The sequence below is a fragment of the Myotis daubentonii genome, chromosome 5, assembly GCF_963259705.1.
Source record: "Myotis daubentonii chromosome 5, mMyoDau2.1, whole genome shotgun sequence".
NCBI classification, from domain to species: domain Eukaryota; kingdom Metazoa; phylum Chordata; class Mammalia; order Chiroptera; family Vespertilionidae; genus Myotis; species Myotis daubentonii.
In genome coordinates, this window is record NC_081844.1 from 22635746 (window position 1) to 22663366 (window position 27621).

Below are 27621 nucleotides of genomic sequence, written 5' to 3' on the forward strand. Positions count from 1 at the left end.
ATACAATTCCAGGTTCAGACTTGCAGAGCAGAAGTGTTCAAGTGTGAGAAATTATTAACAAACCAATTACTTTTCATCTAAATAGAAATAATTGACACCTTTTTTTTAAATATATTTTATTGATTTTTTACAGAGAGGAAGGGAGAGAGAGAGAGTTAGAAACATCGATGAGAGAGAAACATCGATCAGCCGCCTCCTGCACATCTCCCACTGGGGATGTGCCCCCAACCCAGGTACATGCCCTTGACCGGAATCGAACCCGGGACCTTTCAGTCCGCAGGCCGACGCTCTATCCACTGAGCCAAACCGTTTCGGCAATTGACACCTTTTTTTGAACAGAATACATTTTAGGGGTTTTCTAATTGAACTAGCAAAAGACACTTAACTCTTCCTTCCTTTCCCCATAAATGCTGGGATTATGTGATTTTGGTGGATTGTTCAAAAAACGGGATTTATGTCATTCAAAATATCAAAGTGTGTTGCAGAGCAACTCCAGTGGTGTGTGGAGACCTGAGGGCAGTGTATCTAAGGCCTCCTGAGCCTGCAAGGGGAAGTACCTGAAGGCCCAGTTGGTTCTTCCTGGAGAGCCTCCCCTGCAGGTGTCCTACCTGCTCACACGCACCAGGGAAGGAGCCTTTACAGTGAGAAGCTACAGCCCTGAAAGCTGGGGTGCAGGGGCACATGGGGGAGGAGGTGAAGCCCCTTCTGAGGTTAGCTGTGGTTCCCCTGGGCCTGTTTCTAGACGTAGATTGGAGTTTTGCATCCACAGTGTAGGTGCACTCGGAGTGTAATTCATGTGCGTTGAGAACGTCTGGAGTTCTGTGCCCTGAATTAGGGTTCATGAATTTGGAGTTAATTTGGGTCAGAACCTTAAACTGAATCTAGCTGAGCATTTCCTCACTGTGGGATGAGGGTGTTGGAGCTTCCAGACTTCATTCCTGGGGCTGCTCAGGTGTCCCTCCCCTCCTTCCCCAGGGACTGGCCCACTCCAGGGGTTATATCTTAACCGGGAGAGTCAAAATTGTGGAACCTTCTGAAAGTGGCTCTCCTGTCCTGTGGGAAGCAGGTTGCTCACCTCGAGCTGATCCCAATGCTTGTGTTTCTTTACATTGGATCCTTTATCCACTGAATACTGCAACCCTTTGGCTCTAGTTTCCCCGAGCACCTTATAAGAACTAAATAGAATTTTTGTTCCTTTTTAGGCAAGAGAATTTCAAGATTAGATGAATGTATTTAAGCGCTCAGGTTAATTTTTTGTTTTTACATCCGTGTTTGTATGTGCATTGAAATTGAAAAAGCTAAAGCAATTGAATTTCTGTTTTAAGTGATGTGAGGTAAAGTAATCAAAGTTTATATAAGTCTCTGAAAATCCTACATCTAAAAAAGCTACACCCAAATGCTACTTATTCCTGAAACTACCCCTGTGTGAGATATAGGGGAAGGATAAACTGGGATGCAACTTGTCCTTTTAGTTAGCAAGGTATTTGAAATTTTCATTTTGTATGGTTACACTTTTGTAAACCTTAGTGTGTGTGTGTGTGTGTGTGTGTGTGTGTGTGTGTGTGTGTGTGTGTGATTGTAACCCTTATTGTTTAAAGGAACTAAATCTTAGAAGGGGTTCCTAGGTACAAAAGTTATAGTTAAAGAAAGACTAGTAAAATAGTAGCACATAGTTGTATAACTTTCTCTGTTTATTTTAAATAAATCGGTAAGATAGAAAAAGTCTAACTTAAGAAGACTCACTGAGCAACCCCTTCAAAGTTGGACACCTGGTTCTGCTCATTTGACAGTCAGCTGAAAGACTCACTGTCCACAAATCCTGGTCCCGCCAGTGCTGTTACTCTAGCCACCTCCAAATACACAGTATTGGTCATTTCTTGAGCTCCTGTTAGTATTTCGTTATATAAAAACAAGTCACCGCAAATGCATATTGTTCTTACCCATGTGTTTGTCCTCATAATGAGCAGTCAGTCTGAATTGTCTGGTATTTGCTAACAGCTTAAGCCTCCTTCCTCCCTCTTTCCTTATGTCCACACCTGGGCAGGCTGATGAGAAAGTCCAGGGCTCCCTCCTCTGGCACTGGCTTCAGGTTCCAACCACACAAGACCCAGTCTGTGTGTAGAAATCTTACGTTGGCCCCACCCCTGATAAGGAATCTTTGCTTGAACAACTTCAATGTGGCTCCTGAACTTTTTCCTAGGCCTATCTTTGCACTTCTTTGTAAAATCCAGTTTCAGCAGGAACCTTGCTAAGTTGGGTGAACCAGAATCCCCCACCCTCCTATCTGACCACCCTCCATATCTGATCACTTTCCTCCTCTTCCACCATCAGCTGATGCCTGATCACCCTGGCCTATCTGCAGTAGGAATCCTGTTTGGTCGGTTTAGCCAGAACACCCTCACCGTAATTCCTTTTTTAGTAATTTTCTATCCACTGAACCCCACCCTGTTCTCTGGCAGTGGATTCCCACTTGTACTCAAAATCGAGCCCAATCTCATTTCTCACCTGTGAAATCCGTTACAATGGTTCTGAACCTTTTGCAATGGTTCTGAATTAACCCTGCTTTACCATCTTTGACAGATGTCATTGAATATTTTTTCTTTAATACCCCCAGCTACAATAAAATCTCAGGCCAGGCTCCTTTCCTTGCTCTCTCAAGCCATTTCCGAGCTCCTAAGAGGCCCACCCTATCCTACCCTGAGATCTCAATTATGAGAGTTATAGGCCTTTTCCTGTGCAGGTGACCCAGAACTATTGGCACTGTGAGCAGCATGTCCCAATATGACCACCCTCATGGGTTTATCTTCTCTTGCTCTGACTTGCTCACCTGCTCTACTGCCTGAAGGTGACCTACACTGAGGGCTGCTGAGTGCTGGGGAGCTGGTGCTATGAGCTGTGCTAACCCATGTGACAGTGTTGAACCTACCAAGCCTCAGTTCTAGATGCAATAGACCAGAGCTGGCTGTTTTAAGAATTACTAGGCGTGTTAAGGATTTTTGCATCTTTGTTCATCGGGGATATTGGCCTGTAATTTTCTTTTCTTGTGTCTTTCCTAGCTTTGGTTACCAGGGTAATAGTGGCCTTGTAAAATGAGTTTGGAATTTGTTCACTCCTATCCAAGCTGTTGGAAGAGTTTGAGAAGGATTGGTATTCATTCTTTTTTAAATATTTGGTAGAATTAACCAGGGAAGCCATCTGTTCCTGGACTTCTCTTTGTTGGGAGGTTTTTTATTACTGATTCAATCTCATTATTTGGCTGTTCAGATTTTATATTTTTATAACTCAGTCTTAGTAGGTAGTGTGTTAATTTTAAAAATGTATCGAATACTACTAGGTTATCACATTTGTTAACATATAATTTTCATAATATTGTCTTATTATTCTTTGTATTTCTGTGGTATCCATTATAAAGTCTCCTTTTTAGTTTTTATTTTATTAATTTGAATCTTTTCTTTCTTTTCCTTAGCCTAACTAAAGTTTTGTCTATTTTGGTTTATATTTTTAAGCAACCAATTCTTATTTAGTTTATTTGACCAGTTAGTTTTATACTTTCATATATGTTCATGTTATTAATTAGCAATCTTTCATTTTAGTTTGCAAATCCTTGTAGCATTTCTTATAAAGCAGGTGTAGTGGTGATGAACTCCCTCAGGTTTTATTTGCAAAAGTGTTTCTCTTCCTTCATTTCTGAAGGGCAGCTTTGTTGAGTAAAACATTCTTGATTAGTAATTTAATGCTCTCAATACTTTGGGTATATTATGTCCCTCTCGCATGTCCTCAAGATTTCTGCTGAGAAATTTGTTAATAGTCTAATTGGGGCTTTCTTGTAAGTGACCAGTCATTTCCTTCTGCTACTTTCAAAATTATTTTTTATTTTTGATATTTTGATTAAAAATTTTTCTTTATGAAGTATTTTTCTAATATCAACCTATTTCAGGATCTTTGAGTTTCGTGTAGCTGGATGTCCATATCTATCCCAAGAGTTGGGAAGTTTCCAGCCATTATTTCTTTAAATAAAATTTCTATCCTTCTCTATTCTCCTCTAGGATTTCCATAATATATTTATTCTCTCTTTTGCTGGTATCCTTGAAATCAAATAAGCTTTCTTTGTTGCTTTTCATTAATTTTTTCTTTTTCTCCTCTGAGTAATTTCATGCCCTAACCAGTTTGGCTCAGTGGATAGAGCGTTGGCCTGCGGACTGAAAAGTCCCAGGTTCAATTCCGGTCAAGGGCATGTACCTTGGTTGCAGGCACATCCCCAGTAGGAGGTGTGCAGGAGGCAGCTGATCGATGTTTCTCTCTCATCGATGTTTCTAGCTCTCTATCCCTCTCCCTGCCTCTCTGCACAAAATCAATAAAATATATTTAAAAAAAAATTCATTCGAGCGACAAAAACACAGTATATGATGATGAAAAATACATTTATTTTTTTAATGTATACATGTACACTGATAGTCCTACAGAAAACTCTATGACTCCGTTTGATATTATCAGTGGGACTTTTGCTGCTGCATCACTGATGACAGAGATTTTACATCAGGTTTATATTTCGTGACCTTCAGAGATATGCACGAGGTACTACTTTCATTCGTCAGGCTACTCCTATTACGAGATTTAACAAAATTCATCACTGAGAACAAAGATTCACAATAGTAAATGGAAGATTATAAAAGAGGGTTTCGCGTGCCAGCAAAAGTTACTGGTGTGCCATGTTTGGCATGCGTGCCAGGGGTCGCCCACCCCTTCCCTAGGCCATACCTAACCTCAATACATTAAAAAAAAAAAAAAAAAAAAAAAAAACAGTCCAGCCCAGCCGACATGGTTCAGTGGTTGAGCATGGACCTATGAGCCTGGAGGTCACAGTTCAATTCCCAGTTAGAGCACTGCCCAGGTTGCAGACTCAATCCCCAGTAGGGGACATGCCAATCAGTGATTCTCTCTCATCATTGATGTTCTCTCTCATTCTCTACCTCTATCTCTGAAATCCATAAAAAAAAAATTTTTTTTTTTAAATCCAGTCCAGGCTTCATTCCTTGCTCTTTCAAGCCATCTCCCACTTGCTTGAGAGGGCCTGCCCAGCTCTCCCTAGAGACCTCAGTTACAAAAGTCATCAACCCTTTCATACATTCCTGTTAAGTGTAGAGAAAACCCACTTCTTTCCTCCACTGGGCTCGGCGGCAATCAGACCCGCCGGTGTTTTCTCCGGTCACCAGCTGTGTCTCCCCGATAATGCTCAGTGGTCACAGGGAGGAACATCAGGAGACAATCGGGACTCATCTCGGGGGTTCCTACATGGGAGGAACATGTAGTCTGTGTGGTCCCCAGGCCATGCTTTCTCCCCAGGAGGACCTGTTTTCTCTTGAGTTTTACAGATGTTTGGGGAGCAGGGCCTCAAATCCACGATTCTGTCACCCCGGAGTTGGGGATGTATACTGGTCTCAACTATTCATCCAGACTTTGGGTGGGGTTGGGGGTCCACCTTTCAATGCAGGTTATAGGAAACATAACATAGTGTATATACATATTACAACACACTTTCCTTTTTTTTCTATCGATAAATCCTCCAGATCTTTTCATAGCAATACCCTTTGTTTTTTAAAAGTACGTATAGTGATAAATTTATGTAACTCAGTCTTTCTAAATAGACACTGGGCTTGTTACCAATTTTTGCTGCCAAAACCATGAATGAAAACTCAGATTACAACTTTACAGGGCAAACAAACCTTTACAAATTATATTCTTTTCCAATCTTAATTACTTCTTAATTTTATCATCAAATATATTCAGAAAAGATTGTACAAACTGAGTTATGGTAAGACTTATTAATAACAGAACAAACACCCTTGGAATCATCATCAAGATTCATAAATGGCCTGTGGGCAGTGCTGAGGGTCTCCTGATGTTCCCATCCCTGACTCATCGTGTCCTACCCCTAGATGACCACTGTCCTGATTTATTCTTCATACCTTTGTCGTCTATTATTTTTCACTAAGCAGTGTTCTTTCGGTTTTGCCTCCTTTTTGACCTTCCAAAGAATGAGTATTAATGGAGTTCTTTGAAAAGTTTTCCCTTGGATACTTAGCCTTCTGTGGACAAAAAGGGGACACATGCTAATCTGACAAGCTCAGGAAATGCCTGCATGACAGCCTTGCAAACTCAGAGACCTAAAATAACCACGCACAAAATGATCTGGAATTAAAACTTCTTAACTAGCCTTAGCTGGTTTGGCTCAGTGGATAGAGCATTGGCCTGCAGACTGAAGGGTCCCGGGTTTGATTCTGGTCCAGGGCACATGCCTGGATTGCAGGTTTGATCCCCAGTGGGGGGGGGGGGGGGAGATGCAGGAGGCAACCGATCAATGATTCTCTCTCATCATTGATGTTTTTATCTCTCTGTCCCTCTCCCTTCCTCTCTGAAATCAACAAAAACATTTTTTTAAAAAACTTTTTAACTAAAAGCAGTTTATGGCAGGTAGTCATGTCCTAGGCTAGAATCTTCCCTAACAAAAGTCAATCTTTACCTTAATTCTTTTGCATCTAAGATAACGGGATGTCAGAGTAACTTCTCTTTTTCCGGACTCCTCAGGGCACCAGAGCAGAGACTACAAATCCTCTCATTGTTATTTTTGTCATATTAATTGTTTACTATTAACTGTCCTGTACCCACCTATGTAAAAGATGTATATGCCTGTCATTTTATCTTTTGTCCAATCCCAGAGGCCCTCCCACCATGTCTTTGCTTTCTCCCACTTCCCTAATCTATCACCAACGAATTTCTTTTCTTTTTTAATATATATTTTTATTGATTTCAGAAAGGAAAGGTGAGAGAGAGACTTCAGTGATGAGAATTATTGATCGGCTGCCTACTGCACGGCCCCCACTGGGAATCCAGGGCCAACCCGGACATGTGCCCTGACTGGGAACCCTGTGGTGACCTCCTGGTTCATAGGTTGATGCTGGCATCTGGGGCTTGGGGGTCTGGTCTAGCACTATGGGCTTCAAACTTCCCACCGGAGCCAAGTGCCCCCGAGACCACCGGTAAGTGGGGGTGGGGGCAGAAGGGCGGACATCTTGCTGGAAATGGTCAACCTTCAAAATGGAACCAGAGTCATCATTACATATGAAGAGGTCTTTTTTAAGTGTGTCTGTTTTTGAGGAAGGGCCATGAGTGGCCTGACAGCCTTATAGTTAAAGGTCAGATTCAGACCCAGTACTAAGACAAGGTCGGCTCAAAGACGTAACCTCCAGCTTGCTGTCACTCAGGCATGAGGGGGCGGGATCTCGCAAACTGTCCAATCAGGGGAGTCGCCGAGAACTATGTGAGGGCGGCGCTCGGGCGCGGACTGTGGTTTCATCGCTTCTCTCGCCATCCGCCGGCCTTTAAAGGCGTCAGGTAGCTTCTCCATGCCTTCGCCCTCTGCTGCTGAGACCTGCACCTCTGCGGGGGGCAGTGTGGACCACAGGGAGCCCGGAGGTCGAGAAATGGTGAGTGTGGCCGGGAATTCAGGGAAGGAGGTTGGTGGAACCACCGTGGCCGGGCCTGCCTCCCAGAGTTGGTGATGTGAGGCCGCAGGGGGGCGGGGGTGGGGGGGGGTTGGGGATGTGAGGCCGCCGGTGGGGTTTGGGGATGTGAGGCCTCGGGGGGGAAGCGGGGGGATGTGAGGCCGCCGGGGGCGCGGCACGCAGCTTAGGGCTCGGCAGCAATCAGACCCGCAGGCGTCTTCTCCGGTCACCGGCTGTGTCCCGAGAATGTTCAGAGGACACAGGGAGGACCTTCAGGAGACAATCGTGACTCCTCTCGGGGGTTCTTACGTGGGGAGAATTGTGGTCTGTGTGGTCCCGGGCCGTCCTTTCTCCCCAGGGGGACCCGTTTTCTCTTGAGTTTTACAGATGTTTGGGGAGCGGGGCCTCAAATCCACGACTCTGTCCCCCCAACCTAGGTCTTTCTGGGACTGGTCGTAAATCCCTAAATTTCCAAATCCTTCCCCGCATTCCCAAACGCCATCTTCCCCTCCCCAGTCCACAGCATCAGTAACTGTTTGACCGCCCCGGTGCATTTCACACTACACAGTATTTCAGCCATGCATGTTTCTCTTTTTAAGGATTTATTTTTTTTTTTTGCCTATGGATGTTTTATGGAAGAGGAAGCGTGGAATGACCACCTGGAATTGTGTTGTGTAAAAAGCCTTGTGTGTCTCCCCCAGGATCTTTCGTGGGCGCAGACACCTATGGGTGTCCCTTTTGGAAACTTCCCTGGGTGATCTGCCCTTTTCATCACAGTTCCAGGTCTCTTGAGTTTGTGGTTTTATTCACTTTAATTTTCCATTTTTTTCAATAAATATAATTGTATTTAATCACTAGATCTTGAAAGACTATAAAATATTTCCAAGGAAAGGTGAATTTCAGGAAAAAATTCCACTATTACATCCATTTGTTAAAATTTTTTTTTCCTTTTCCATGAGCAGGTGTAGAAACATTGTGAGATCTGTTATTTTGGTTGATTTCAAATGCAATATCAGGGCTTAGACTCGCAACATCTAACAGTGTGTTTAATCGTTTTCCAAATAGTTACTTGTCATGGAAATAGTAATTAACTAACATTTATTATCTAAAGGAATAGTTATTTGCAGAATTTCTTGTTGAATCAGGAAAAGGCTTTACAATATTCTCCCATCCTTTACACATAAACACTGGATTTGAGTCATTTTACTGGATTGGTCAAACAACGAGTTTGTGTATTTAAAATATCGGTGTCCAAAATAAATAAATAAATAAATATCGGTGTCCAGAGCAACTGGGAGGGAAGCAGAAGCCTGAGGTCAGTGTCTCCCAGCTTAAGCCGGCTTGAGCCTGAAAGGGAAGTACTTGAAGGCCCAGTTGGTTCTTCCTGCGCAGCCCCCCCTTATAGGTGTCCTACCTGCTCACACCCACCAGGGAAGGAGCCTTTATTCTGAGACAAGCTACAGTGCTGAAGGCTGGGGATAGGGAAAGAGGGGGAGAGGGCGGGAGAATATCCTTTCTAAGGTGTAACTGTGATTTCCTTGGTCCTGTGTCTAGATACAGGCTTGAGGATTGCATCCACTGTGTAGGTGCACTCAGTAGTTTGTGTACATTGAGAAAGTCTGTGAAGGTCAGTTCTGTCTCGGTTTATGAATTTGGGAGTTATTTGAGGGGGTGAGACCTTAAATTGAATCTGGCTAAGAGTTTCCTCGCTTGTGAGAATTAAAGCCTGAGAGAGGAAGCCATTCCATTACCTCAGGAGAGGGGTGTGTAGAGCTCCCGGAGTCCCCCACCCTTCCATCATCAGGGACTGACCCACTTGAAGGGTTGTATCCCGCCCTGCGTCAAGCTATGAGCCAGGACGCCAGGACGTCACTGTTCCATCGATTCCCAGTCAGGGCACACAGTCCCGGGTTGCAGACTCAATCCCCAGTAGAGGGCATGCAGGAGGCGGCAGATGGATGATTCTCTCTCATCATTGATGTTTCTATCTCTCTCCACCTCTGAAATCAATAAAAATATATATATTTTTTTAAAGAGTTGTATCCCAACACGGGTGTATGGACTGCAAGCTTCTGAATGTGGGTTTTCTTCTGAACTGTGGGGAAGAAGGCAGTTTATCTTACCTGATTTGAAGATTTACATTTCTTTCTTTGGATACTCATAGTATTGCATATTGAAGCTCTGTACTCTAGTGTTCCTGAGCAGTCTGTAATATTATTTTCTGGGTGAGTATGTAAGATTTTTAGTTCTTGGGCTTTCAAAATGTAAGTTGATTGATGGAGACATGGGAGTAAGGTAAGAAAATCTGAAACCAAACAAAATACGTTTCTTTTGGGCAAGAGAACCTCAAGATATGAGATGAGTGTCTTTGAGCTCTCAGGTCAATTTTACATTTTAAGTCAGTTTTCGTATGTGCATGTCCCTGGAGAGCTTTAAATTTTAAATGCTGTAATATTGCTTAGGCAAAAGGAAAATGAAATCCTATTTTAATTAATAGAAGAAAAACAACTCAAAACTTACATAAATCTTTGAAAATCCTGATACACCTAATGGATTAGGCCCAAATAAAATTATGATATGCTTTGCCCTGGCCAGGCAGCTCAGTTGGTTAGAGCATTGTCCAATAGCCAAGGTGGCAGATTTCATCCTAGTCAGGGCACATACAAGAATCAGTCAACCAGTGCATGCACAACTAAATGGAACAAATCGATGTTTCTCTCTCTCTTTCTCTCTCCTTTCCTCTCTGCTTTCCTCTCTCTATAATCAATAAATAAAAATTGTTTAAAAGTATAATGTTTGCCCAGCCTATGTGGCTCAGTTATTGAGAGTCAACCTATGAACCAGGAGGTCACGGTTCGATTCCCAGTGTGGAGCGTGCAGGAGGCAGCCAATCAATGGTTCTCTCTCGTCATTTACGTTTCTATCTCTCCTACTTCCTCTTTAAAATCAATAAAAACATTGTTTAAGTATAATATGGTCCTAGCGGGTGTGGCTCAGTGGATAGAGCATCAGCCCGTGGACTGAAGGGTCCTGGGTTCGATTCCATTCAAGGGCACGTATCTTGGTTGCAGGTTCCCCAGCCTTGGTCTGGGTGCATGCAGGAGCCAATCAATCAATGTGTCTGTCTCACATCGATGTTTCTGTCTCTCCCTCTCCCACTTTCTCTAAAAGTCAATAGAAAAATATCCTTGGATGAGGATTAACAACAACAAAAAGTCTAATATGCTTTTATACCTGAAATAAAAATACCCCAGTGTGATATGTAAGGAGAAGCTATAATGCCTCTTGTTATTTTGGTTAGAAGAAGAGTTGAGATTTCTTCTCTTTTTTTTGTGGTTTAAACTTTTATAAACATTAGTGTTTAAAGGATTATATCTTAGAACTAGAGGCTCGGTGCATGAAATTCGTGCACTGGCAGGGAGGGGGCCTCAGCCCAGCCTGAGCCCTCTGGCAGTCCAGGAGCCCTTGGGGGTTGTCCAACTGTGGGGAGTGGGCCTAAGCCAGCAGTTGGACATCCTTAGCACTGCCGCAGAGGCAGGAGAGACTCCCGCCACTGCCACTGTGCTCACCAGCCATGAGCCCTGCTTCTGGCTGAGCAGTGCTCCCCCTGTGGGAGCTCGCTGACCAACAGGGGGCAACTCCTGCATTGACTGTCTGCCCCCTGGTGGTCAGTGTGCATCATAGCAACCAGTCATTCTGCCGTTCAATTTGCATATTATCCTTTTATTAGTACAGATGATTTTCTATGTTGAAAAGAAAAAATGGAATAAATTTTAAATTAAATTTTAAAAAGCAAAAGTAGTTTAAAATAAAGACTATTAAATAGGAAAATATTGTGTGTGTGTATATATATAACTCAGCTTATTTTAAAAAATAATGCATGCAATGGCTAGCAAAAGTCTATGTAAGATAAGGTTTAAAGTCAACTCACTGCTCGAACATCCTGGTCCCCTCCAGGCTCTTGTTTCAGCCATCCGCAGTAACCAATGTTGAATTTCTTAAGCATCCTGTTAGTGTTTCTTTATAACGAGCAGTTGAACCCCATACTTTTTAATATTTGATTGCTCATGACTGATCCCCCCTCCCTCTGCCCTGCAGGCTCCCACCTGGACAAACTGATGAAAAGATCTGAGTGGTCTTTCCTCTAGAGATGGCAGGAAATTCAGATGACACAAGCTCCTGCCCTTGGACAAGGATTCTTGCCCTGGCCCCAACCTCAACCCCAATGAACACCCAGACCAGGCTCCTTTCCTTGCTTCCATCTCAGAGCTGCTTGAGAGGCCACCCTACCTGCCTGAGACCTCAATTATGTGATTATAGGGTTCTTCCTACCACACGGGGGGAATGTGTGTATATATGAGCCCACACACCAATATCATCAGTCCCAAGGGAGCCATCCCTCTGCAGGTGACTATAACAGTGGGTGCCACGAGCCACCCAGTGCATCTGTCTTCTCTTGCTCTGACCTGCTCTGCTGCCTGATGGCAGCCCTCACTGTGTGCAGCTGGAGAGAGTGCTGTGAGCTGTGCTAACCCCTGTAGCATTGCTGAACCTACCAAGCTTTAATTTGATGTTCAGCCTACCAGAATTGGCAGTTTCAAGAACTCCGAGCCCTGGTCAGTATGCCCCAGTTGGTTGGGCGTCGTCCCAGGCACAGAAGGTGCCTGAACTATTCCCAGTCAGGGCACATGTGCAGATTTCGGGCTCAGTCCCAGGTAGGGGGCATCCAGGAAGCAGCAGATGGATGATATTTCTCTCTCGTTGATGTTTCTATCTCTCTAGCCCTCCCTTCCTCTCTCTCTGAAAATCAATACTTAAAAAAAAAAAATCCAAGGCATTTGGAAACAGGAATATGGGATCAGGGCCCTCCTTAACCCTGGGTCTTTGTTGGGATTTATCTATTAGAGTGAATCTGTGACAGAGGCTGGGTTGGCCCCAATGTGTAGGGCACAGGTGGGAGAGGGGGTCTATACCCTGTGCAGAAGGTGGACCCATCGGGTAGTTGTTCCTAGAAGAGCAGTTATTTAAAGAGAGAAAAGGGAAAAATAAATAAATAGAGGAAAGCAGGAAAAGGGTAGGTTGTCATGTGTTTCCTTCCACGTTCTGCGTGGTTCAGGGTTTGGGTCTGGAAGAGGAGCCGCACACAAATGAGAGAGAAATGACACGAAATAATTTGAAATATTGGGGGACCAGGCGGGCAAATCCAGAAGGACTTCCCCTGATGCTCAGGCCGCTCCAATCTTTTATTGATCTGGAGTAGCCCTTAGAATAAGGATGTTTCAATGATACACAGATTAGCTCATCTGCAGACAATTTCCAGAAATAGGCAGAATATATAATCAACAATAATCAACAAAGATTTACATAAGTATCTAAGGAATTAAGTGAACTAAGGTGGGGATGATGCTTCAGCTACCATTATCTAGATTAACTGGTGGTTCCTAGATTAACTGGGTGGTACACAGCCCTGACCTTTGCTAGGACTTCAAAGGTTACTAGCTTTTGGGGGTCTCTGTCTATACTCAGCTAGTGAAGACAATAAATGGTAGATGGCAGACTGATCCACACTCCTAATTCCAGAGGGATCCCACTAAATTTAATAAGCAAATACCCTGGTAAAGGAGTTACTGAATATAATATAGAATACAAATAGAAATTTCACCTTAACCATGAGAACTATGATCTTACCTAATTTCTCCATGGTCATAGCACCCATTTTCTTAAAGTATACCACAACCAGCAGGGAAGGTTTAAACCAATGAGTTATAAGTTAAATTGTAATTTAGTCTTTGGCACTTTCAAATTATATTAACAAAGTGGGACTTCACTGTCCTTAATGCCAGTTGAAGTCATATGGCCTAATGTAAACTTAACAGGGCCTTGAAGGATTGAAAACCACTGTACACCTTTTTAGTGAAGGAGTGATTATCCCCTCTGCTTTACCTTTGAACAGCTGAATTTGTCCCTTTTTTTTTTAAGGTAGTTTGAATTTAACTTGATAGAATAAATTCCTAAATGAGCTTAACATGCTTGAAGATCCTTTGTTGACTGATGGAAGAGCAGTCTTTAATTGCATTGATTATAATAACTGGATAGCTTATAACTTTCTTTTAAAATCATAACTAGTTATATGATTTGACTATAGCTGGCATAGGTGAGTTTTTACTTGGCTTGTTCTTCAAGAATGAATGACACCTCACAGTGGATTACTGCAACCTTGAGGCTGTGGTCGAACCAAAGAAGCCCTTATTCTCCATCCCCAACATTGTAAAAATTACTGCCTCTATCCACTCAGCAACTGGTAAATATCCTGTCATCACAGATATGACTCTGTTTGTTCTGCTCAGTACCTATGTCAGCAGCCTCTCAGCTGCAGTTGCCCTTCACCTCTGAAGGGACATGGGACACCTTTACCTGGTTACCCTCAGGGAACCTCAGCACCCTTGTCAGCACCCACAGTCCCCTCAGCAGGATCTGAACTGTTTTCACTGCTCCAGGAGCAAAGGTATGACACTACACTAATGACCTCCTCTTCTGAGAGTATTCAGGACATAAAAATAGTGATAAAAAGGCGAGAGGCCATTGCCACATAAATGAGGCGAGTGCCTTGTTTAAATTCCCAAAAAGTATTTGGTAATCTGGACACAGTGAAAAAATCGCTATTATCTCTCTTAGCACCCACAACATTGCCTAGATTCTTTTGGTGCTCTGGAGGCAACATAGTCTTTGTTTATACATTTTACTTGAATCTATTTATGTTATTACTTGCAAGTGGGCCCATCTTGAGTAGGTACCCCTATAAAAGGGGGGGAGGCCTTAGATTTAGTCAAATTGCCATACAACAGGCACTCCCTTAGCACCATCAGACACGGTTTCCAGTAGAGGCTTCAGTGACTTCCTGTCATGCCTCCTAGAGTTACCCATGATGGCTTCAAACTGTATGCCACTAGAACTGCAGTTGTCACTGCTTTTATAGAGCTATCCTAAAAATAGCCCTGAAAATGTCACCTCTTCGAAAGCTACCCATTATGCCCAGGGACCTGTAAACATCACCCCACGAACTCAGTTCCTCTATAGACTCCTTCAGACAAGATATGGCTAAACCTGTGCCCTCTGGCCCAGCTGGCATGCCTCAGTAGTTGAGCATCAACCTGTGAACCAGGAGGTCACTGTTTGATTCCCAGTCAGGGCATAGTCTCCAGGTTGCAGGCTCCATCCCACTGTGGGGTATGCAGAAGGCAGCTGATCAATGATTCTCTTATCATTGGTGTTTATATCTCTCCCTCTCCCTTCCTCTCTGAAATCAATAAGAAAATATAAAAAATAATAATAATAAAACTGTGCCCTCTGGCATAACCGACCATCAGGAGGGGGTGGCCTTCCCTCTTCTCAGTTCCTTGCCAGGTGCCATGGAGCTGAAGGAGGTCACCCCTTTCTAAGACCTCCAGACTTACTGGGGAGCTTCTCAGGATTCCCTGAGTTAAAAGCAATGGGAGTTTACAGACTTCTGGGATGACATCGCCTCATTCCTACATGATGGAGCTCAGGCAGACTTACTACTACTATCCCTTAATTCAGTGGTTCTCAACCTTCCTAATGCCGCGACCCTTTAATACAGTTCCTCATGTTGTGGTGACCCCCAACCATAAAATTATTTTCGTTGCTACTTCATAACTGTAATTTTGCTACTGTTATGAATCGTAATGTAAATATCTGATGCAGGACTGTTACAAATTGAACATAATTAAAGCATAGTGATTAATCACAAAAACAATATGTAATTATATATGTGTTTTCTTTTTATATACATACTAGAGGCCCGGTGCACAAAAATTTGTGCACTCGGGGGCGGGGGGTCCCTCAGCACGGCCTGTGCCCTCTCGCAGTCTGGGACCCCTCGGGAGATAACGACCTGCTGGCTTAGGCCTGCTCCCGGGTGACAGAGGGCAGGCCTAATCCCTAGGTGCAGCCCCTGGTCGGGCTCAGAGCAGGGCCGATTGGGGAGTTGGGGCGCCGCACCCTGTCATGCACAGAGCAGGGTGGATTGGGAGGTTGCGATGCCACCCTCAGTCACGCTCAGGGTAGGGCCGATTGGGGGGTTGGGGCACTGCCCCCTGTCACACTCAAGGCAGGGTCGATGGGGAGTTTGTGGCGCCACCCCCTGTTACGCACAGAGCAGGGCCAATCCGGGTTGGGGTGCTGTCCCCTGTCACACACAGAGCAGGGCCAATTAGGGGGTGGGGGAGCTCCCCCCTGTCACGCACAGAGCAGGGCCCATCAGGGGGTTGGGGAGCTCCCCCCTGTCACTCACAGAGTAGGGCGGATAGGGGAGTTGGGGCACCGCCCCCTGTCACACACACAGCCGCAAGGTGATCAGGGGGTTTGGGCGCCGCCCCCTGTCACGCTGATCCCGGTGCCGGGAGGCCTCGCGGCTCCGCTGATCCCTGTGCTGGGAGGCATATTACTCTTTTACTATAAAGAATAGAGGCCTGGTGCATGGGTGGGGGTCCCCACTGGGGTGCCTGGCCAGCCTGGATGAGGGGCTGATGGCTGTTTGCAGCTGGTCACACACCCTTCAGGGTGGGGTTCCCCACTGGGGTGCCTGGCCAGTCTGGGTGAGGGCTATTTTCAGGCTGGGACTGAAGCTCCCAACCGCTCCTTTTTTTCTTTTTTCTTTTTTTTATTCTGGGCCAGCTTTAGCTCTGGCTCCAGCTCTGAGGCCTCAGCTGCTGAAAGCAGGTATCTGGTTTGTTTAGGTTCTATAATCGAAACTCTGTATCAACTCCAGCTCTGAGATCCCAGCCAGCTGAAAGCTGGCTTCTGGGGTTTTGTTTAGTTTCTCTATTTGTTACAATGTTTCAAACTGCAGGCTCAGAGGCTGGCAAGGCAGGCGGGGAACGTTGGTTTCCTCCGTCACTGAAACAAGCAAGCCTCATGTTCAGTTTAAGCTTCCTGGCTGCCAGCTGCCATCTTGGCTGGCAGTTAATTTGCATATCACCCTGATTAGCCAATTGGAAGGGTAGCAGTCGTACGCTAATTACCATGTTTCTCTTTTATTAGATAGGATATATTTTATTGATTTTTTTTTTTTTTTCAGAGAGGAAGGGAGAGGTATAGAGAGTTAGAAACATTGATGAGAGAGAAACATAGATCAGCTGCCTCCTGCACACCTCCCACTGGGAATGTGCCCACAACCAAGGTACATGCCCTTGACCAGAATCAAACCTGGGACCCTTCAGTCTGCATGCCAACACTCTATCCACTGAGCCAAACCGGTCAGGGGTATATGTGTTTTCCGATGGTATTAGGCGACCCCTGTGAAAGGGTTGTTCGACCCCCAAAGGGGTCACGACCCACAGGTTGAGTACCGCTGCCTTAATTGGAACATCCTTTTAAAGGATGGGACTCAAGGGTCAACATGACTGACCAAACATGAGGCAATCATCTTAGCACTGACCAGCAACTGGCTTCACTGGCCATGTTTACAGGGTGATTGCCTACAAGTTCCCCTTTTGTGGTAAACAAATTCTATGACTTTTCTTGCTTCACTGTTACCCACAGTATAAATCAAGGTAACACCTGTCTCCACATTCACTAAGGCCATAATGTGAGATCTTGCCAAGACGCTCCTCCAGGTGGGAGTTCTAGACACTAGGACTAGTAGCAAAGGAACTCATTTCACTTCTCAGAATATACGGTAGTAGGCTCTTGAAAATGGCTTCAGTGGAAGTTTCTCTTCTCTTCCAAGTCTCAGGGTGCAGTCCTCATAGAACACTGTAATGGCTTATTGAAATAACTTTAAATCAGTTGAATGAAAGATGGCTTCTTTCAGCCATCAGTCATTAGCAATCATTATTAATGTACTAGAGGTTCAGTGCACAAAAATTTGTGCACTCGGAGGGTCCCTCAGCCCGGCCTGTGCCCATTTGCAGTCCAGGACCCCTTGGGGGATGTCCACCTGTCAACTTAGGCCCACTCCCTGGGGGATCAGGCCTAAGCTTGCAGTCAGACATCCTTCTGGCAGCCAGGGAGCCCTCAGGGGAAGTCCGACTAAAGGCTTAGGCCCCCAAGGGAGCTGTGATGAAGAAGCTGGGGTGACAGAGGAGCCATGCTGTCCCGCTCCGCCGCCCCGGGTCGGGTCGCACACGGGATGCCTGGGTGGGCCAGCAGATCACTGCTGCCCCACCCGGCCGCCCTGGGTCGGGTCACACACACAGGACGGCCCCGATGGTGGCCGGATGGGCCAGCCGATCGCTGCTGCACCACCCGGCCACCCCGGGTCAGGTCGCACACGGGACACCCGCCACCCTGGGTCACAGATAGCAGGCCCAGATGGAGGCAGGGCAGGCAGGATGGCGCTGTCCCGCCCCACCACCCCGGGTGACAAATAGCAGGCCTGGATGGCAGCAGGGCAAGAGGGATGGCGCTGACCCGACCTGCCTACAGTATTCAAATTAGCCGCCATCTTTGTTGGCAGTTAATTTGCATATTGTGCTGATTAGCCCATGGGAGGTGTAGCGAAGGTATGGTTAATTACCATGTTTGTCTATTATTAGATAGGATGCCTTACCTTTTTTTTTTCCTTAATGGACTTGCCTTTTCTTTACAGCAATTTTTGGTTTGCAGAAAACTTGATCAGAAAGTAGAGTTCCCACATAACCCCTCTGCCTCCACATAGTTTGCCCTATTTTTTATATCTTACTAGAGGCCCGGTGCATAACATTTGTGCCCTGTGGGAGCAGGGGGTCTCTCAGCCCGGCCTGTACCCTCTCACAGTCCAGTCCAGGACCTCTTGGGGGATGTCCACCTGCTGGCGGGCAGCTGCCCTAAGCCGGCAGGCAGACATCCCCCAAGGGGTTCTTAGCGCTGCCATGGAGGCGGGAGAGGCTCACCAGCCTTGAGCCTGGCTTCTGGCTGAGCAGCATTCCCCCTGAGTGCACTGACCACCAGGGGACAGCTCCTGCATTGAACGTCTTCCCCCTGGTGGTCAGTGTGCACCATAGCAACTGGTCATTTCCCCGTTTGGTTGATTTGCATATTAGAGTTTTATTATATAGGATATTGCTGTGGTACATTTGTTATCAGTGCATTGAAGTCCACAGTTTATATTAGTGTTGAGTGTTGTACAGTCTCTGGGCTTTGGCTAATGTGAAATGATGTGTCCATCTTTTCTGCATCACCTAGAAAATTTTCACTGCCTCTAAAATCCCGTGCTCCACTTATTCATTCATTTCTCCCTCCCACCCCCAAATCCCTGGCAACCAAAGATCTTTCATTGTCTCATAGTTTTGTCCTTTCCAGAAGTATGTTTGGAATCATAAGTGTGTAGCCATGTCATATTGGCTGCTTTCACTTAGTAATATGGTTTTAAGGTTTCTCCATGTCTTTTTGGCTGGATACCTCATTTCCTTTTATCACGGAATAATCTTTCATTGTATGGATGTTCCAGTGATTAATTTTTAAATACATTTTTATTGATTTCAGAGAGAGGAAGGGAGAAAGGAGAGAGAGAAATATCAATGATGAGAGAGAATCATCGATCAGCTACCTCCCACATGCCCCCCACCAGGGATGGAGTCTGCACCCGGGCATGTGCCCTGACCGGTAATCGAACCATGACCTCCTGATTCATGGGTGTACACTCAACCACTGAGCCACACCGGCTGGGCCAGTGATTATTTTTCCATTCACCTATTGGAAAATATCTTTGTTACCTGTAAGTCTTAGTAGTCATGAATAAAGCTCTTATAAACATGCAGGATTTTTTATAAATATAAGTTTTCAAATTATTTGGGGAAATAAGAAATATGATTGCTTGCTTGTATGATAAGAATAGGTTTAGTTTGCCCTAGATGGTTTGGCTCAGTGGATAGAGTGTCAGCCTGCAGACTGAAAGGTCCAGGTTTTAGTCCAGTCAAGGGCACATGCCTAGGTTGCAGGCTCGATCCCCAGTAGGGGGCGTGCAGGAGGCAGCCGATAAATGATTCTCGCTCATTGTCGATGTTTCTATCTCTCCTTCTTCCTTACTCTCTGAAATCAACAAAAATATATCTTTAAAAAAAGAATAGGTTTAGTTTAAGAAACTGCCTATCTTCAAAAGTAGGCATACTGTCTTCCATTCCCCCAGCAGTGTATGAAGGTTCCTGTTGCTCCACATCTTTGCCATTATTCAGTGTTTGCTCTCAATGTTTTGAATTTTAGTCATTGTAATAAGTGCCTAGTAATATCTCATCCTTCTTTTATTTGCAATTCCTAAAGATATATGATGTTGAGCATTTTTTCCTATGCTTATTTACGATTTGTGTGTCATCTTTGGTGAAGTGGATGTTCAGATCTTTTGTCCATTTTTACCTATGTTGCTTATCTTCTTATTGTTGGATACCAATTCTTTACCAGATAAGTGTTTTGGAAAGATTTTTATCCCAGTCTGTGGCTTGTGTTTTCAATCTCTCAACACTGTTTTCGCAGAGCAGGTTTTATTTTAATGAAGTCAAACTTACTTTTTTCTTTCATCAATCTTGCTTTTGGTGTTATATCTAAAAAGTCATCACAAACCTTGGGTCACCTAGATTTTCTCCTATGTTATCTAGGAGTTTCATAGTTTTACACTTTACATAAGATCTGTGATCTGTTTTGAGTTAGTTTTTGTGAAAAGTGTAAGATCTGTGTCTAGAAGATTGATTGATTGAATTCATTTTTGCATGTGGAGATCTCGTTTTCCTGGCACTCTGTGTTGAAAAGGCCTTTGATCCTTTGTTGAAGATCAGTTGATCAGCCCTGGCCGGTGGCTCAGTTAGTTGGGGCGTTGTTCCATACACCAAAAGGTGTGGATTCAGTTCCAGGTCAGGGCACATACTGAAGTTGCCGGTTCAATCCCTGGTTGGGGCGTGTGTACCAGAGGCAACTGATTGATGTTTCTATCTCTCTCTCCCTCTCTCCCTTCCCCTCCCCCTTCATCTCTCTCACTAAAATCAATAAGAACATATCCTCAGTTAAGAATATTTTTTAGAAGGGTAGGGGAGGCCAGGGGATTGTCAAGGGTGGGAGAAAAAGGGAGACATATGTAATACCCTTTGTAATACTTTAAGCAATAAAACAAAACAAAAAAAGACATAAAAAAAGAATATTTTTTAAAGATCAGTTGATTATATTTGTTTAGATCTACAGGAAAAAATTGACTTCTGTATATTAACCATTTATTTTTCAGTCTTACTCTATTCTCTTATTAGTTCAAGGGGTTTTCTTTGTTGTTATTTTCTTTGACATTTTCTCCATAAATAATCATGTCATGTGACAAAGACAACTTTAATTTCTTACTTATCAGTCTGTATACCTTTTATTTCCTTTTCTTGTTTTACTGTATTAGCTTAGACTTTACAGTGTCGACTAGTACTGATGTGAGGGGACATCACTGCCTTCTTGATCTTACCAGGAAAGCATCCAGTTTTTCACCATTAAGTAGGTTAAATGCAAGTTTCTTCTAGAGGGTGTTTCTTAAAAGGGTATTTCCTAGTTTGTTACCATAAATTGATTTGAATTTTGTCAAATGCTCTTTTTTACATTTCCACAGCCCCTTCCTCATTCTTTTTTTTAATATCTTTTTATTGATTTCAGAGAGGAAGGGAGAGAGAGAGAAACATCATTGATGAGCGAGAATCATTGATTGGCCACCTCCTGCATGCCCCCTACTAGGGACTGAGCCTGCAATCCAGGCATGTGCCCTTGACTGGAGTTGAACCTGGGACCCTTTAGTCCGCAGGCTGACTGACACTCTATCCACTCAGCCAAACCAGCTAGGGCTCATTCTTGATATTAATAATTTGTCTTTTCTCCTTTTTTCTTGGCTTGTATAGGTGTTGCTCAATTTTATTAATATTTTCAAAGAACCAGCTTTTGGTTGTGTGGATTTTTCATGATTTCCCTGTAATTTCATTGATTTCTTTGGTTTTTATTTCTACACTTGTACTTACTTTAGGTTTAATTTGCTCTTTTTTGTTCTAGATTTGTAAGGTAGAGGCTTAGATAATAGATTACAGATCTCTTTTTTCTTTTTTCTTTTTTTTTTTAAATATATTTTATTGATTTTCCACAGAGAGGAAGGGAGAGAGATAGAGAGTCAGAAACATCGACGAGAGAGAAACATTGACCAGCTGCCTCCTGCACATCCCCTACTGGGGATGTGCCCGCAACCCAGGTACATGCCCTTGACCGGAATCGAACCCGGGACCTTTCAGTCCGCAGGCCGACGCTCTATCCACTGAGCCAAACCGGTTTCGGCACAGATCTCTTTTTTCAATTGTATACCTTCAATACTATAAATTTCCCTCCAGGCACTGTGTTTGGTATATTGTATTTTCATTTTCATTTAGTTCAAAGCTTTTCATTGCTTTTGGGACTTCTTCTTTGATCCATGAGTTATTTAGAAGTGTGTTGTTTAATCTCCCAAGTATTTGAGGGTTTCCCAAACTTTCTGTTAATGGTTTCTAGATTAATGTCTTTGTGGTCTGAGAGCATATTTTGTATTATTTCTGTTCTTTCAAATATGTTAAGGTGTGTTTTATGTTAGAATGTGTTCTATCTTCATGAATTTTCCCTGTGAACTTGAGAAGAATGTGTATTCTGCTGTTGCTTGATGATAAAGTAATTCCACAGTTTTTAGTAAATCCAGTTGTTTGATGGCACTGATCAATCCAGCTGTGGCTTTTCTGATTTTCTTCTTGCTGGTCCTGGTAATTGCTTTTTTTTAAATTTACCTCTTCTTCTTAATTAACCTTTTAAAAATTTGTTTTTATTGATTTCAGAGAGGAAGGGAGAAGAAAAGAAAGAAACATCAATGATGGGAGAGAATCATTGATTGGCTGCTTCCTGCACACCCCGTAATCGGAATAGAGCCCAAAACCCCTGCATGTGCCCTGGCCAGGTATCGAACCGTGACATCCTGGTTCATGGGTTGACGCTGGTGTATTTTACCACTGTATTGTTATGCACAGGAGCACTAAGGAGTGCTGTGTCTCCTTAAAGACTTGATCCCTTGATCATACTGGAAAGCCTCTCTTTTCCCTGTGCTTTGTCTGAAAATATAGATATGCCAACTATCTCTTAATGTTAACATGATATATCTTTTTCCATCCCTCAATTTCAATCTATCTGTCTTTATTGTTAACATGACTTTAGTATTATAAACAACATGTATTGGAAGTTGTTATTTCTTATTCACTATGACAGTATCTTTCAGTTGTTTCTTTTATATAATATTGACTTTTAAAATTATTGTTGACTGGTTTGCCTCAGTAGATAGAGCATCAGCCTGTGGACTCCGGGGTCCCGGATTCAATTCCAGTCAAGGGCATCTACCTTGGTTGCGGGCACATCCCCATGTAGGGGTGTGCAGGAGGCAGCTGATCAATGCTTCTCTCTCATCAATGTTTCTCTATCCCTCTCCCTTCCTGTCAAAAATCAATAAAATATATTTTTTTAAAAAAATAAAATGATTGTTGATATAGTTGGATTAATATCTACCATAATGTTTGGTGTTTTCTATTTGTTCTCCTTGTTCTTTGTTTCTCTTTTGCCTTTCACTTTTTGTTTTTTTGGGTTTTTTTTTGGTTTTTTTTGCCTTCTCTGGCTTTGAGCATTTTACCTGATTTTATTTTTTCTTCTTTCTTGGCATATTTATACTTTTTAACTTTCTTATTAGTTGCCCTTAAATTTACAGTATATAGTTACAATTAGCCCAAGTCCTCTTTCAAGCAATGTTAAACCATTTCACTGGTTGTATACATTTCTCATAACAGAGTATTCCCAATTCCTCTCTCTCTGCACCTTATAACACGGTTGGTTACTGTTCATTTCACTTATCCATAAGATATTGGGTTTTTTTGTTTGTTTGTTTGTTTTTTAAAATATATTTTATTGATTTTTTACAGAGAGGAAGGGAGAGAGATAGAGAGCCAGAAACATCGATGAGAGAGAAACACCGATCAGCTGCCTCCTGCACATCTCCTACTGGGGATGTGCCCGCAACCCAGGTACATGCCCTTGACCGGAATCGAACCTGGGACCCCTCAGTCCGCAAGCCGACGCTCTATCCACTGAGCCAAACCGGTTTCGGCAAGATATTGTTGCTGGTATTATTTGAACAGTGTTATCTTACAAATTGAGAATTTTTAAGGTATTGTTATTTTACCTTCATTTATTCCTTCTCAGATGCTCTCCCTTTCTTCATCATTTTCCTTCCTTTTTTTTTTTTTTATATCAGAGAGGAAGGAGAGGGAGAGAGAGATGGAAACATCAATGATGAGAGACATTCATTGATCAGCTGCCTCCTATACGCCCCACACTGGGGCTCGAGCCACAACCCGGGCATGTGCCCTACCTGGGAATCAATGCTCAACCACTGAGCCATGCAGGCTGGGCTCATTTTCTTTCCTTTTGAATAATTTCCTTTAACACTTTTTGCAAGGCGAAGCAGATGTACTGGTGAAAAATTCTCTCAATATTTGTCTTAGGAATTTCTCTCTCACTTTTGAAGGATAATTTCACTCAACACAGTTTTAGTTAGGTTGTTTATTTTTCTATCAACACTTTAAATATTTCATTCCAGTCTCTTCTTGCTTGCATTATTTGAGACCCCAAAAAAAAAGTCTGATTTAATTCTTATTGTTGTTTATCCATAGCTAAGGTGTGTTTTCCCCCCTGGCTTCTTTCAAGATTAAGTCTTTTCGTGTGCTGTGTAATTTTGGTGTTGTTGGAAGCCAAACATGATGTGCTGTGAAGAAGGAATTTTGGTAAATAGGCCTTTAGTGTGAAGTTTTTAAGTGTATCTAGCAAGGGTTTAACCTGTGTTTACTATTTTTATGCCTGTAGGTATGAGGCTACATCTGTTGTCCTTCCTTTTCTCTCTCCTGTCATCTTTGGGATTCTCTAGAAGCTTCTTAAATAAGGTCTGAAGTGTGGTTCTTTATGTGAATTCCACTAGAACTGGACCTAAACACTGGTCTCTGTGTACCCACCAAGAAGTGGGGATTTCCTATTCTGTTCTTTAACCAAATAGGTAAATTATGCCATCGTAATTACTGTGGGAAGCATCTTCTCTAACCCCTACATGTAGATGTCAGTGGGTTAATGATCTTTTTCAGAGACCAGTGTTTAGAGAAATTATGTGCCTGAAAGATTGAAGATGCAATTAAATTTACAAGGAAGTGGTTATGTATAGAGAATATGAATTTTGGTGACCAAGTCATAGAATATTTTTTTCTAGAAAAGTGATCTTAAGTATAATAATGTTACATGCAATAAACATTAATATCTCAAGAAAAACTATTTTTTTAAAATACATTTTATTGATTTTTTTACAGACAGGAATGGAGAGGGATAGAGAGTTAGAAACATCAGTGAGAGAGAAACATCGATCAGTTGCCTCCTGCACACTCCCCACTGGGTATGTGCCCACAACCAAGGTACATGCTCTTGACCCGAATCAAACCTGGGACCCTTGAGCCCGCAGGCCAGCACTCTATCCACTGAGCCAAACCAGTCAGGGCAAGAAAAACAATTTTAAATATGATAATATTACATGCAATAAACATTATTATAAGAATAAAAGAATTTTAAGTATAGTAAATTACCAAAACTGTACTAACATAGTATGATATCACAAAAGTTGTAGGAAATATTAAAAATCTACAAGTAACAGGATTACTTCTATTATATTCTAGAATATCCGTGCCCCCCCCCCCCCCCCGCCGCTCTATTTTTATCAGTTTATGTTATTCATTATATTCCACAAATGAGTGAGATCATATGATATTTATCTTTCTCCAACTGGCTTATTTTGCTTATCATGATGCTTTTAAAGTCCATTTTGTCGGATATGAGTATTACTACTCCAGCTTTTTTTTCTTTTCCATCCCTTCATTTTCATCCTGTGTGTTTTGTTTTGAGGTGGGTCTCTTGTAGACAGCATATAGTTGGGTCATGTTTTTTTTTTAATCCATTCCGCTACCCTACACCTTTTGATTGGAGCATTTAATCCATTTACATTTAGGGTTATTATTGAGAGGTACTTATTTATTGCCATTTTAATTCTGTATGGCTAGGTTTCTCTCTGTTTCTTCTTCTTATTGCAGCAATCCCTTTAGAATTTCTTGTAATGCTGGCTTGGTGGTGATGAACTCCTTTAGCCTTTTTTTGTCTGGGAAGCTCTTTATTTGACTATCTATTTTGAATGATAGCCTTGCTGGATATAGTAATCTTGGTCTCAGATCCTTGCTTTCCATTACCTTGAGTACTTCATGGCATTCCCTTCTGACCTATAGAGTTTCTGATGAGAAATCAGGTGTCAGCCTTATGTGAACTCCTTTGTAGGTAACAGTTTGCTATTCTCTTGCTGCCTTTTAAGATTCTCTCTTGTCGAGAACCAAGATGGCGGCATAGGTTAACGCCGGAGTTTGCCGCTTTGAACAACTACTTCAAAAGTGAAACCAAAAAACGGAAGGGACATCACCCAGAACCACAGGAACGCTGGCTGAGTGGAAGTCCTACAACTAGGAGGAAAGAGAAACGCACACGGACACTCAGAGGAGTCGCAGTGCTGAAGTCAAATTCTGAGGTGCGGAGTGCGCGGAGCGGGCTGGCGGCGGAGGGCGCGGTTGTTGTTTTCAATCGGGAGGGAGTCGCAGACTCTGAGCACCAGATCCGGGCGAGTCTTTAGGGACCCAGACTCAAACGGGAGAAGCAGGACTGTCTGGCTTCGGTCAGAGCGAGTGCAGCTTTCTCTCCCAGCTTTGCAGCGGGTGCTGGGACTCAGAGAGGCAGAGCCCCTGGAGACAGGACTGAGAGCCGCCATAACTGCTCTCTCCAGCCCACCCTGTTGATCCTGTGCGACCCGCCCCGCCCAAGCCCTGCACAGAGGCACTTGCCGGATAGCCTCAGGCAAAGGCTAGATTAGCAGCTCCCTAGAGGACAGAAGTTCTCTCACTGCTGACACAGCTGATTCTCATAGCCACTTGGCCTGGAGGTCAAACCCTCCCTGGAATTAGCTACAACAATCAAGATTTAACTATAAGACTGCGAACAAAGACCACTAGGGGGTGCACCAAGGAAGCATAACAAAATGCGGAGACAAAGAAACAGGACAAAATTGTCAATGGAAGAAATAGAGTTCAGAACCACACTTTTAAGGTCTCTCAAGAACTGTTTAGAAGCTGCCGATAAACTTAATGAGATCTACACGAAAACTAATAAGACCCTCGATCTTATATTGGGGAACCAACTAGAAATTAAGCATACACGGACTGAAATAACGAATATTATACAGACGCCCAACAGCAGACCAGAGGAGCGCAAGAATCAAGTCAATGATTTGAAATGCGAGGAAGCAAAAAACATCCAACCGGAAAAGCAAAATGAAAAAAGAATCCAAAAATGCGAGGATAGTGTAAGGAGCCTCTGGGACAGCTTCAAGCGTACCAACATCAGAATTATAGGGGTGCCAGAAGATGAGAGAGAGCAAGATATTGAAAACCTATTTGAAGAAATAATGACAGAAAACTTCCCCCACCTGGTGAAAGAAATGGACTTACAGGTCCAAGAAGCGCGGAGAACCCCAAACAAAAGGAATCCAAAGAGGACCACACCAAGACACATCATAATTAAAATGCCAAGAGCAAAAGACAAAGAGAGAATCTTAAAAACAGCAAGAGAAAGTAACTCAGTTACCTACAAGGGAATACCCATACGACTGTCAGCTGATTTCTCAACAGAAACTTTGCAGGCCAGAAGGGAGTGGCAAGAAATATTCAAAGTGATGAATACAAGAACCTACAACCAAGATTACTTTATCCAGCAAAGCTATCATTCAGAATTGAAGGTCAGATAAAGAGCTTCACAGATAAGGAAAAGCTAAAGGAGTTCATCACCACCAAACCAGGATTATATGAAATGCTGAAAGGTATCCTTTAAGAAGAGGAAGAGGAAGAAAAAGGTAAAGATACAAATTATGAACAACAAATATGCATCTATCAACAAGTGAATCTAAGAATCAAGTGAATAAATAATCTGATGAACAGAATGAACTATTGATTATAATAGAATCAGGGACATAGAAAGGGAATGGACT

At 43.2% G+C, this 27621-nt stretch overlaps 1 protein-coding gene across 1 annotated transcript in view; it reads left to right on the top strand.

Annotated features, from left to right (window-relative positions):
- Positions 1 to 7353: 7353 nt before the first annotated feature.
- Positions 7354 to 27621, top strand: part of LOC132234904 (zinc finger protein 791-like) — a 29540-nt gene continuing 9272 nt past the window's right edge. Inside the window, exon 1 of the mRNA XM_059696488.1 lies at positions 7354 to 7484. Coding sequence (XP_059552471.1) covers positions 7404 to 7484 — 81 coding nt within the window. The 5' untranslated portion in view covers positions 7354 to 7403. The remainder of the gene's footprint in view (positions 7485 to 27621) is intronic.